At 38.7% G+C, this 13,542-nt stretch overlaps 1 protein-coding gene across 2 annotated transcripts in view; it reads left to right on the forward strand.

The window, feature by feature from the left end:
* The first annotated feature begins 2,574 nt into the window (after nt 1–2,574).
* LOC137257355 (zinc finger protein 341-like) overlaps nt 2,575–13,542 on the forward strand; it is a 35,800-nt gene continuing 24,832 nt past the window's right edge. The window contains exons 1-3 of one of the 2 annotated variants that reach the window (XM_067794676.1): nt 2,575–2,673; nt 6,942–7,034; nt 8,389–8,588. In XM_067794676.1, the coding sequence (XP_067650777.1) occupies nt 2,643–2,673; nt 6,942–7,034; nt 8,389–8,588 (324 nt within the window). In that variant the 5' untranslated portion in view covers nt 2,575–2,642. Of the gene's footprint in view, nt 2,674–6,941; nt 7,035–8,385; nt 8,589–13,542 lie in introns of both variants that reach the window. The other variant, XM_067794675.1, reaches the window with a different exon arrangement.

Raw genomic sequence — 13,542 nt, forward strand, 5'->3', positions numbered from 1 at the left:
TAGTCGCCTCTTACGACAAGCACAGTCGCCTTTTATGGCAAGCATATGTATGTATGTATGTATGTGTGTGTGTGTGTGTGTGTGTGTGTGTGTGTGTGTGTGTGTGTGTGTGTGTGTGTGTGTGTGTGTGTGTGTGTGTGTGTGTGTATGTATGTATGTATGTATGTATGTGAAATGAGCTTCTTTATACAAACATGCTACTGATAGAAAGCTTAAGTCGACCATGTGCTACACCTTCACTTCTATATCGGATTGTTTTATACCTGTTGTCCAAGGAGTGAGGCTGTGTGCTCTACTTCCGAGTACGAGACTCAAGATGAAGACAATTACCAACTGTGCCAAAACATGGGGAATTGCAGTATAGGACTTATCTCATAAGTCATTCATTAAGATGGTTTAAATGAGGACATGCTTATTTAACTGTTCTATATTACATGAATTATTTCAGAACACAAGTAAACATAAAGAGGTCTTGATTTCAAAAGTTTGAAATTCTTTACTCCCACGAACCTTGTCTGCACATTTACAAATCGATTGCTATTAGTCAGAATTTAATATATCAATTTCAATATCTTTGCTCTGAGACTTGTTTCCATACAAGTATGTTTCACAAGGGATTGCAGTTTCTCAATTACAGATGATAATGACAGGGTTGTTGACGCCTACACTTGCCGAACAGGGATGAAAATCTTGAATTCACTGTGGAGGCAGATGAAACTAAAACAGCTTTCCTGGACACAATAGTACATACTAAATCCAAGAAAAACACACGCACGCACGCAGGCACGCACGCACGCGCACACACACACACACATACACACACACGGGAGGGGAGGGGAGAGAGAGGAGGTGGACGGGTGGCTGTATTGGAAAGCATAGCATGCCAAGGTTAACGTCTGCACAACGCTATGAGGCCACTGGGATGGTCCGTGGGTGAATGTCTTAACGACATGTGGCTGCACACTTCCACCGACACTGGAACACCAGACAGTACACAAATGACGTCATCGATCGGCCACGTTCTGGACAGGACAGATGGATAAGGGTGACACATCTCCGCCACTGCTTTCAGACTGCAGTGATGACTGCCCAGAACCTCTCAGGACTTTGCTGTATTCACCCCATCACAGTTCGACAACGTTTACGTCATTACGGGATCGGACCACGGGATACGACCTATCCTGACAACACGTTATCATCAAGCTCGCCGAATGTCCGCAGACCTTTGTTTTGGTGGAGAAATGTCGTTTTCACAGATGAGTCCGGGTTTAACATTTCCCATAGTGATGGCCGTCCATGCGCCTATAGACGCGTGGGAGAACGTTATGCACAGGAGTTTGTCGTGGACAGGAATTGCATTCGTGGTTCTTCCATGGTGATTTGGGGTGGAATAACAGCATGCTAAATAACACCTTTGGCGATTGTTCAGGGCAACTTAACTGGTGTGGACTACAGGGATCAGCTTCTTACACCTGTGGCAATTCCTTTCTTTTCTGCAACGTCATGGCCCTGGGTTAACATTCCAACAGGACAATGCCCGCCCTCATACGGCAAGGGATGCTATAGATTTGTTGCAACACCACAACCTTGACTTACTGCCTTGGCCTGTAAATTCACCGGATCTCTCCCCGATTGAGCATGTTTGGGACGAGACTGATCGACGTCTACGCCGTCTTCCTCATCCGCCAGAAAACGTCCTTGACCTGGCAACAGAACTTGAGAGAATCTGACGTGACACAGTACAAGCCTTTCTTGCACTTTGATGAACCACTCGTGACCAGTGAACAACTTTAAATGACGCTTTTGCGTCAGGTGGTACCTGTCTTGCTCCTCTCAGAGACAAAATGAACGCTGTCCTCTGACGGTTAGTCATTAAACAGTCAGTGCGTGGCGAACGCTCCATTTTATAAGAGTTACGGTGGTTCAAAACCAGTTAAAAGTAGTAGAATAATGAGTATTTTACAGTCAGAAATTAACTACATCTCATCATTGCTATTTAAGTTTAACTTGTGCACTGATCCTTTTCGTATCATTTTAACCTTGTCTAAATTTCTCAGTGGATGCACTAAACCTCTTTACTCAACTACATATTTCTATTATAACAGCGGTCAATCAAGATTATTACAAAACCACTTAACCTACGTTGTTTTTGTATGCGGGTTGACATTTCTAATGGGTTGGCAGCTGTTTTCATATCTAAGATTATATATATAATGAAATTGACATGTGAAACGCAACGCGCGAGGCATATATGAAGTCATGTATCACACAGCAGATAATACGGAGAAAATACAAAACAACTGGTTTATTTCAGCCTAGAAACCAGTGTTCTGAATTCTAGAAAATCCCCGTGCCAAATAGACTATTTAATTGATTCAAATGGTGATTCGAATGTGAGCTTTTAAGATAAAATGCGAGGGATATCTGAAAACAACAATATAACATTTTGACTAATTATCGCCCACAAAGCGCCGAGCAACAGTCCGCTCTTGGAGCTCAAGTTTATAACCGAGAGTATCACGTTGATGTCTTTCTGTGTGGGGAAATGAAACGAAGACCTCTCACGTTAGAGTTAAGTCCCCTCATGAGTTCAGCACCGTTTGGTGGCGCTGAGAAGTGACATTCAATGTTTTGAGTAAAACATGGCTCAAGCTCTATTCGAGGCACTTGCGGGTAATATTTCAACTCAGATCACTTAAATTTATGTGTATTGATCGGTGTATGTATATAACCTTATTGTATTATTCGATACTTTTCACAAAAGACCGATCATTTCGGAGCACGACTTTCTTGCACGGATGTGCCGCCATATTTGTCGCTGTTACATTGAGACAGCTTACAAACCCGTCACGTATTATATAACATGAAACGTCGCTTTTTTCATTTGTATTATGTGGGGCACATCGGTTATGCATTGAAACGAATAGTTCTTAGCGTTCCTACAGAATGAATCAACATTAGTTGATACGGGATATACGTCATGAAGGTTAAACTCTTCAGTAGTTGACGGGGTGTAAACAATAGTTGATGGAATAGCAGTAGAGCGAAAGTGATGAGGGTAGAAAGGGGGTGGGTCTCAAAAACACGGAACGCTTGCGAGGAGATCTTCAAATATCAACATGTAAACAAAAGTCGAGCGTATTTTGTTATAATGATATAATGTTTTAATAAATACTGATATTGTTTGAATTTTTTTCAATTCGTACCCAAAGTATTAATGGATATGGTCAAAACTTGATCAAGAGGAAAATATTTTATTTGTATAAATATATTAAGGCCAAGTATGGATCAAGTAATTTCACATGATCTGAATGGCAAACCAGGCTAATGTTTCTGTGTTTATGCATCCAGACCAGCACATTTGATAGCAAGTTTATGAAAGCACTTTTATTTTTAGTATATTTCATATTTCGGTTTCAACACTACGCTTACGACCAAGTGAATTATAAATGGGAACTAAGTATTAGTTTGTGAGTACTGGCTAGTGACCAGTTATCGCCGAGTACCAGTTATCACCAACACCTGGCTGTAGTGCTTACGCAGACAGCGTTACTTGTACTTCCGTAGTAATTGACACATTGACACATCCAGAAAACGATAGGTTACAAGACTTAAAATTACTGTGAGTATTTTACATTGTACACATTACAAATATGAATCCCTCAGAAGATGATACCCAAATACGTCCGGGGATGTCACATGACCATTAGTGTGTTTACATGAAATTTCATAAACGGTGAGAATTGAATGAAAATCACCCAGGCTGTGTTGTGAATCTATGACTTGACAATTCAGTCCATGAAAAGTGCAGATTTTAATTTGTCTGAACATACCCATAATGCCAACATTGAATCACTTAACTTTGAATTGACCCAAATTTCAATCTCCGTTTTATGGACTCAACAGATACCATGCAGACGATACTGACAAAATATAACTGTCGATTTTCACCTTTTCGTTTTCACCCGAGAAAACAAACATTGCAAACTACAACTTGAAATATCATGTTTGATAAGTTCAACCCTGCAGTGACATCTCAGTTTAACCGTCAACATCCACAATGAGAGTGAGTTTTGGTCTTGTAATTTTTTTTCAACAAATTCCAATTATGAAATTTCTTCAAAGTTCAATATGTCATTAGGTTTGAAACACAATACTTTGTGTCAAATTAGATGAATAACAAAAAATTCAGAAATTGTTAGTTTTAACGACCACATACTCCGTTCAGGCATACTGTTTTAAGTTCTGCAAACCTATTAATTGCACATGCATTATGAGCGCAGCGCAGCATAGCTGTTGAAACCAATTTTTTCACGTTTTTTTTCCAACTTAATTGGTTGAAATGGCATTTTTGATGATTTGTTTTAGTAAGTGCATCCTGAAAGGTATCAGAATCTGCAAAGTTGTGTTTTATGTTGCATGTGACCTTTAAAGTGTCCAACAGCTTCAAATCTGATTAATAATAATGAAATCTGGTATGTGTATAGCAAGTAGCGATGTTTTGACAAATTGAAATAATTGAACTTTCTCATAATCAAGTACAAATGACATTTTTGCATAATCAAGTGCAAATGATTTTGGAAGCACTGTAAACAAAGCTTGAAACTCTTGATGATGGCACATATGTTAGAAGAACAAAAACCAACATAGAACCAAGTGTTTTTTTCTTATCTGTAATGACGACCTGATGAGGAAAATTTATAACCAATCAATTGTGAGACGTCAACCAATTCCCAACACCAACAGCAGGACCAATGATGGCAAGTTTCCATGAATCCACAGAAATCCGGAGATTTAAATGCAAATTAACTGATTTTGAGTTTTGTCTTAATCTGTGGAGGAATATTTAGCGGATTGGAGTTCTGCTTGTCAATGTCAGGTACCCCCATCAGTGTCTCTGTCAAATTTCAGAATATCACTGTAACTTCTTTGATAAATTGTTTTGGCCCCCAGACCCCATGCTGATTTTCAGCTGAAATCACTTTCACCTGTTGGCATCCCAGGGTAGGACTCAACATGTGACGTTAATTTTGACTGTTATATTGAATGGTGCTGTTACTATGGTCCCCTACTGAAGCATTATGAAGACATTTTGAATATGCTAAACTATATTTATAATGAAATCACTTAAGTTATAAAGAAATAAGACATAATTGGTTTTTGAACCAGTTCACTTACTGTATGTTTTAGTGGATATGTGTACAATGCACTATGGTTATAACAAACCAAAACTGGTGATCCCTTTGGGTTTTATGACCTTAGTTTAGTGTATATCAAAACTAAATTGTCAACTGAGAATCAGGCCATAAATGAACTAGGTGTGAAACCAACAGACAATAAAGAAATGTGCTGAAATTAATGATTGTCTGTAGAATTAACTAAGTTCACAAATCAATACAAAACTATCACTGTAATTCACAGATTTTTCTGTAGATTTCTGGTATTTTCATTTCATTTTGATTGTTTTTGAGATTGAGGATGCTTATGACTAAATTTCTAAATTTGTGAGTACTGGATGCACATTTGCGTGTTCCGAAAAACCCTGATATCATACATTTTCTTGTTGATTTGACCTTCAAATTGCTTTTGGATCATATTTCTATCCTCTGAATTTCTTTGCATCATCTCTGCTGAAATCATCAGACTGAGAAAACTGAATGTTGGCATGTTTGCTTCTTCACATGATGAAATTTTGTTTCATTCAAATCATTACAACTGTAGTGTGAGTCATTTGAACTCCCTACTCATGCAGAAAATATACTTGAATAACATTGCTGACAGCAGCTTTTGTTTGTGACTGTTTCTGCAGAATATATGCCTTTGAGTTTATCATCCTGTGGTCATGTCTCTGGCCTATACAATCATTACAAAATACCTGTGCTCCTTTTTTATTGTTGAATTATTTTAACATCTCCACATGGCCTGTAAACCTCCTATTTCAGTAATTACAGAAAAGTGAGTGAGTTTAGTTTTATGCCGCTTTTAGAAGTATTCCAGCAATATCATGGTGGAAGACACCAGAAAATGGGCTTCACACAATGTACCCATGTGGGGAATCGAACTCAGGTCTTCAGCGTGACCAGCGAACGCTTTAACCATTAGTCTTCCCCACCACCCCTAATTACAGAAAAGAGAAAGAGATTTGATATTTAGATCTAGTTTAAAAAATATGAAGGTAGAGAAGGATCAGTGACTGATCAACAAGTGCTTGTTCATATTTACTCAACTGTACACTGAATTATACTTAAATAACCTACACTTCGTTTGGCTCAAAGACAAACAGTTGAATCATGAAGATCTAACTTGTCTAAAAAGTTGTTAAACAAACTATCATTAAAATGTTGACACAGCCAGGTGTTTGAGCAGCATGTGCAAAAGTGCTGACAAAACTTATTGATTCATTAACCTGACTCTCCCTTGCTTTGCAATCCACCCTCGTAAGATAGTGAACGCTGTCAATATTTTAGTAATAGTTTGTTAACCAACTTTTTATTTATAGAGCTTAAATTCTGCAAAACACTCAGAGTTTGTTTTGATTATGATTATTTTTTCACTTAACACTGCATATGTATTAGTTTTGCAATTTATCAGTCTTCTTATGAGTCAAATGAACTGTATGACTAGCAGGACAGTCATCAGCAGGCATTAATGTACATGGACATCACATTATTTCATAGTGTCTGCGTTGGAATATTCCTGCTGGCTTCTTTGAGAAGGAATTGCTTTCAGATAATTACTTTGTTTTGTGTGATGATCCTCATCAAAATTATGACCTAAGTGATTGCAATATTCAAAAATCATATTGCACTCTACTTTACACTGGAAATGTTTTCCTCCCTTGTGATGTAAGTTGGTAGTCAGAGGAGATCTACTAATCTTAGAACATCTGCATTGTATTTTCTCAGGGAAAGTTGTTATGCACCTCAATGTGCTTGTTTCAGGGGGTGTCACCTGCACTGTGGACAATCAGACAGCTGTAGCTGTTCAGTCTCTTCTTGATTCTCAGAGCATACCATCAGGTGCTGAAGCCCAAGGTAATGCATGTTATATAAACATTGCATCCAAATGTTCAGTCGCCTTGTACTACCGAACATCAGTGCCATCATAGTAGTGCCATCATCTCTTGGATCCACCAGACTGTTGTAACACCTGCATGAAGACTCACCATGGTAACAGATCAGTAAAGTGGCATGATTTCAATGTACACCTTGAATCACCAAATCACTCTCGCATAATGATTGAATAGCCTGATGTATGCCTTTCAGATACTCTTGAGTAATGATTATTGTCAAACGATGTGTGAGACAGAGGTTTTGCAGCTATTCATGGTGATGGAGATAGGTTATTGTATACATTACATAAATTGTGAAAATGCTTGTAATCTGTCTGTCATCATTGTCTTGTCTTATGTCATTTCTTGTGCTCCTGGAGTTCATGTGAGCGGTATCAGTTTGTATGGATACTAAGTAAACAATGGTAATTATCAATAAAGTATTCATGCACATTAAAACATTGATAGATTATTTCTGTGATTTGACACTCATTTCAATGTTTTTCTTCAAACAATTACACTGCATCCATTTCTCCATTTTGTTGATGTGACATACATGTATATCCTTTTTGTGATATCATTTTTTGGGCATGTCAACATGGTCAATAGTGAAATCTGAACCAACTGTATTATTATTATTATTGGATTTTTATATGACAGACGTATCCGTGCAACTAGTGCGTGCTCAAGACGCTGGTATTTGTTCCCCTTAATCAATCGATGTCAGTCTCAATGTCACATCGTATTATCAATCTTAACTCCCTGGAGAGCATACAACTCTTGCTGCCACTAGGAGTTTATTGTGGCTCTCACATCTGGCTGGCTGGACTGGGACACATAGTCACAGTACTTTGTCCAAGTTTTCTGCATGTTGCTGTACCCGCAACTAGGTGTATGCATGTATTCATGTGGCCACCATCTGGTCATATACCAATGGGTTTGTGGGTTCATTTGAGTGCACAGGGCTGTGTGCTGTACTCTAGGGGTTGTGACAAAAGAATCTGCACACAAAGCTGACTCCAAGGTTTTTACATCCAGTCTTAAGTGGGCTCGATCCCGGCACCTCAACCTTTCTGGATCATTAGCATGGCACTTTAGCCACCTTGTCCACTGCGCCCCTGCAGTTTGCTAAAAAATGTGGGTTTCCCATACGAGTTAAATACCAGGGATTGTTGAGGGAATGGTGAGACATGGAGAGGTCTATCCATATACAACTTCTTCTATATCAATAGAAATCTAAATACCACTCAAAGAAGGGAATGGTCCGTTGTACAAACTATAGTGATTTATATTATGCAAGACTGTAATTGTTTATATAGTTGATTATCTTTCAGCAGAAGAGGAAGATTTGTTCCAATGTGGGAAATGCAAGAAACAGTTTACATTGCTGCCCGCCTTTGTGACTCACAAGCAGACGCGGTGCACTGCCATTGTGTCCTCATCTCCCTCCAGTGTGCGTGTCAGTGTGGATGGAGGGATCCCACAGGCCGTTGTCACTTCATTCACCTCTACAGTGCCTGTAGCAGCAATTCCTCAGGTAATGTGTGCTGAATATGGCATCATGCTTCAATAACCATCTATCCATTAGGAGTCACCACACCACCTGAGTGGCATTTGTATTTTTACACTTTGCCCCACCCCCATGTATAGTGTAATAAAGTATTCTTTTGCCCTGAGCTGTTATAGTTAAAGTACAAGGATACTTGCTTGTATTTCTTTTCTAAGATGCCAAAGTTTATACTTTTGAATGGCACACCTAAGGCAGAAAGCAAACAGAAAAACTGACATGCTGTTGTACTGACATGTCTGTTCCACAAAACATTAAGATGCATGTTAATAACAAATGCTGAACAGTTTGAAGACATTTTACGTTGGGTTATCTTCTCAATGTTACTTTCATTACATCTGTGATTGTCATAAAACCATATGCAGGTGTTAAAACATCCCATTGCCTGACTCCCAGGACATTCCATTTCAGGTGATCTAATATTTGTACCTTACATGTCCATGAGCTACTAGATAATTTCTGTTACTGTTTCAGACTGCAAATAAACTTGGAGTTCATATCATATGTGCTCAAAATGTGGCTATTAAGATTTGACTGTAAAGAAAAAAATGTTTGCAGTGATAATAAACTAGAGTTATTTTTCTGTGCTATTTATCATTTCTCAATAACAGTCCAGTAAACATTAACATCAAATACCATGTTGATTTATTCTTCCATAATTACATCATGATGATTATGTCATAAAAATCAGGGCAAGTGGAAAGTAAGTCAGGACAAGTTACTTTCTTAACTTGCCCTTTAGCTAGTGGCTTTTAAATATATTTTTAACCCCTGCATATGGAGCAATATAAATATCCCATTTCTGCTTCCCATATAAGTGTAGATCATTGACATGAAGCTGACATTCCACTGATGCATTGTATTGTTGGAATGTGGACATACACTTAGTGAACGTTGCTGTATTGCTGTTCAGTTGTGAGTCAAGCAGAGACATCATTTCTATCAAAAGTGTTAAGTAGTGTTTCCACCAATAATGTTAGCTGACTATAGGAACTGCGAACAAAGAAAACAGGGTGCTAGAATGTCAACCCAAAGCAATATTAATGATTATCAATATGAAAACAGTTATAATATCTTACATAAATGTTTGTGATGAAATAAAGTGTAAAATACACAGACAGTACTCACAGTTACTTTTAATTAGATTGGCCACTAGTAAATTGTTGAGAATGCTGTTTTTGATAGTAACAAATGATAAAAGTTGCACAACTTACCACCATGTGAAAGACATTTATATATTGCCTCCTCTTTCATTTTTCATTTGTTCTCAAAGTACTTCTGAGATATGTCATGAAACTATGTCATGAAACTGATGATATCTGAAATTTTCCTCATCCTGACTCATGCTTTTATGCTTGTCTCCTCCCTTTATGTGAATGATAATGGAACACTTAAAATCCTTTGAAGTTCCCTCATTTTGAAGAGGACATACGATCACACCCACCCACGAATATCACCCCTTACTGTTGGCGCCTTCATCATTCACATGACTTGCCATGCTCGTCTCTGTCGTCTCTTCTCATTTAGTCCCAGTACGACACATATCCTTTTTATCCCCCTGGCACGTAATGTGGGGGATATAGTCAACGCCTCGTCCGTCCGTCCGTAATCATTTTGTTTCCGGAGCATAACTCAGAAACTGTTCAATATTTTTAGACCAAACTTGACAGATATAATGATCTCAACCTATAGTTGTGCGTTTTGCTATTTACAGAGTTTTGGCATTTTTATGATTTTTGTTTTTCCATGGAACATTTTGGTGTTTGTCTAATGGTGGGGTGGGCTTCGTTTCCGGAGCAGAACTTAAAAAACATTCAATATTTTTCTGCAAAACTTGGTAGATGTGTGGCAGACCCCAAAGTGGTGCCTTTTGCTGTTTACAGGGTTTTGTGATGCATTATTATCTGGGTTTCCATGGAAATGTTTCGCACTTAGTCTGAAAATGGAGAAATGGGCTTCGTTTCCAGAGCACAACTCGAAAACCGTTCAATATTTTTCTGCAAAACCTGGTAGATATATCAATCGGAACCTAAAGTGGTGCTTTTTTCATACTTACAGGTTTTTGTGATTTCTTAGTTTCTTGGTCTCCATGGAAACGTTTGGACTTACTCTCAAAAGTGAGAGGTGTGTTTCATTTCTGGAGCAGGACTCAAAAACTTCAAGATTTCTGTCAGTAAAATTTGGTAGATATGTGTGGCAGACCCCAAAGTGGTGCCTTTTGCTATTTACAGTTTTTTATGATGTATTATTTTCTCGGTTCCATGAACACGTTGCTGACTTCATTTCTGGAGCTCGAAGTCGAAAACCATTTCATATCTTTCAAAAGATCTTGGCAGATATACGAGACAGATCTTGAAATTGTGACTTTTCTGATAACAGATATATGGCATTTATATTTTATATGAATTCCATGGAAACAATTCAGACTTGGTCTAAAAACACAATAAGTAACTGTCGGATGATTAGTTCTTTCAAATATGTGGGGGGATATGTCACCTTCTGATGACTCTTGTTTCTATTTCTATCCTTAGCCAAAATTTTATGCATTATATATTTTAAAATTTATACGGCTTTTGGTCTCTATGTATTATCACCATATCTTAAAATTATTGATAAATTTTATATATTTTTACGTTGTTGGACATGTTTTTCATCCCTTGAGCTCCTGTTGCTTTTGATGAAGTCGTTTTTCTATCAGCTGTCTGCAGGTGGCCTACATTTGTTATGTCCATGAGCGAGGAACAAAGTTAGAAGACACTCTCAAGTCATGTCTGGTAATCTTGTAATAGCGCTAGTAACCATCTGTTAATAACTGCTGCTGATGTTCATGTTTCCAGTGATTCACCAAACGTACCCCATGGACAGATCCTTGATGTAGCGTGGGGAAACATCTAAGTCCAAGAACAGGTAGCCTCATTGCAGACTAGAAGCAGCAAGACATCTCAGCAGTCTACAGCTTCTAGATCTACAGTGGCAACAGCGCATCTCTCTTCAAATGTTTTTTTTCTTACGCAGACATCTGCTATGAGAGATGGTAGCAACTCTTCGCAGAGGCTAAGAGGACCTGTAGAGGCCTTGTGTACTCAGACAAATCTACTGTGCTGCAGTTTCAGCACACCATGCATAACTTTGACCCAGTGCTCTTTGTGAAGCAACTCACAGAGAAGATGATGAACATGATGGAGCGGTGTTTTGCAGAAGAAAGAACACAGAAGTCGTCTTAGATGACAGTTGCCCTGTGGGAAGAATCTGCTGGTACACATACACTATGGATGAAGAGGATCTACGATCATTCACTCAATGAGTGCACTCACGCACATATAGCGCTCCAGTAGGAAGGTTTCGCTGCATGCTTCTCCTGGATGTTACAGATCATGATATGGATCGTCATCGCCACAGGACTCAAAGCTATATCCTCATCAGGAGCATGTGCTCTTGAATATGCAAACACATTCATATATGTGGAAGGAGCATTCAGACACTCACTGCAAAAACAACTCTCGACTGGAGCATTCGCAAAAGCATTCACACATGAATACAGTGAGACAAGGCTCTTCAGATAGAAAGATACTTCACAGATTTTTATTGGATGAAGATGGGGACATCGTCTTTTTTGGACTCAGAAGTTATGTCTTCATTCACCAACAGATTGGATTTGGAATCTCCATATTAGGAATCAAATTCCCACCTACAGGATGGTTGATGAAGGCTTTGTCTCAGTCATCTTCCCACCCAGCGTTTTCAGCAACAACTACAAATCTTAGGGATTAAAGATCAGTCTACAGCTACACAGACATCAGGTACCAGGGACAGAAGCAGCATCTCTTCGACGAAAAATCGAGGGGTTGTTGCTAGGGAAGTCATGCACAACTTGAGGGAAGTGATGATGAACGTATGACTGAAGAAAGAAGTACACACCAGAATCTAATGATGTTAGATAATGTCTGAGACAACTCCAAAGGTGAAACTCCATCATGCATACTGGATAAATGAAATTTATCTGCATGAAGAAGATGATGTCAACCGTGCACACATGCAGTAACTTTTGTGATCTTCAAGAATATTTTTCGACACTCCATTGAGACTGATTACAACAGTAAACCAGTACCAATGTTAAGGAAGCAGGGAAATCTCATAACAAGATCTGTTTCAGATGACAACCACATTATCTTCAAAAAGAAGTTGAAAATGCAGGCAAGATGGGACTGTCTGTATTAAGTGGCAGAAATTTTCACATGCTCTCTACTCAGTCATCTATACACGTGCTCACTTCTGTAACTCTGGGACAGGCTGAACAGGGAAGTTGTGGACAAGGCCGTTTGCTGGTGAAGAAATCACCACCTGCACAAGATTTCATGATGATCATTTGTCTGCAACAACGGTGATGTCACACATCTGGAATCTGATTAGTCCATGAGAGACAATGCCCTGCACAGAATGTGTATCACAGTTCTCGTGACAGGACATCGTCTACAGACATAAACGACCCTTCCAATGTGGAAAGACTTCATTTACCGTCCAGATAGTAGTCTACAGCATCATCCGATTGTCTTCAAGGCTCATAGAGATCTCCTACTGAGAGCAGATTGTGCTTAGTTTATCTGGAGGCATACATCTTCACTCTTCACTGCATATCACCAAGATTCTAGTAACAACATTATAGATGAAGCATGTTCCTGTTTGGTATTAACTCACCTATACAACTGTCTACATGGTGGTGTACACAGGACAGTATCATATTATCAGAAGACTATAGATGAAGTCAGAGTTGGATCCAAAGCAAAGTCTGCATTCCTGGGAATATGGTTCTTCACAAAACAGAATTGTTGGGTCAAGATTCAAGCCAGACATCTCCATCAATACTCTCTCTGTTACCACTACAACTTTTCTTAGTCTACTCACTTAGCTCATGATATGACCCGGA

The sequence above is a fragment of the Haliotis asinina genome, chromosome 12 (genome assembly GCF_037392515.1).
Source record: "Haliotis asinina isolate JCU_RB_2024 chromosome 12, JCU_Hal_asi_v2, whole genome shotgun sequence".
NCBI lineage: Eukaryota > Metazoa > Mollusca > Gastropoda > Lepetellida > Haliotidae > Haliotis > Haliotis asinina.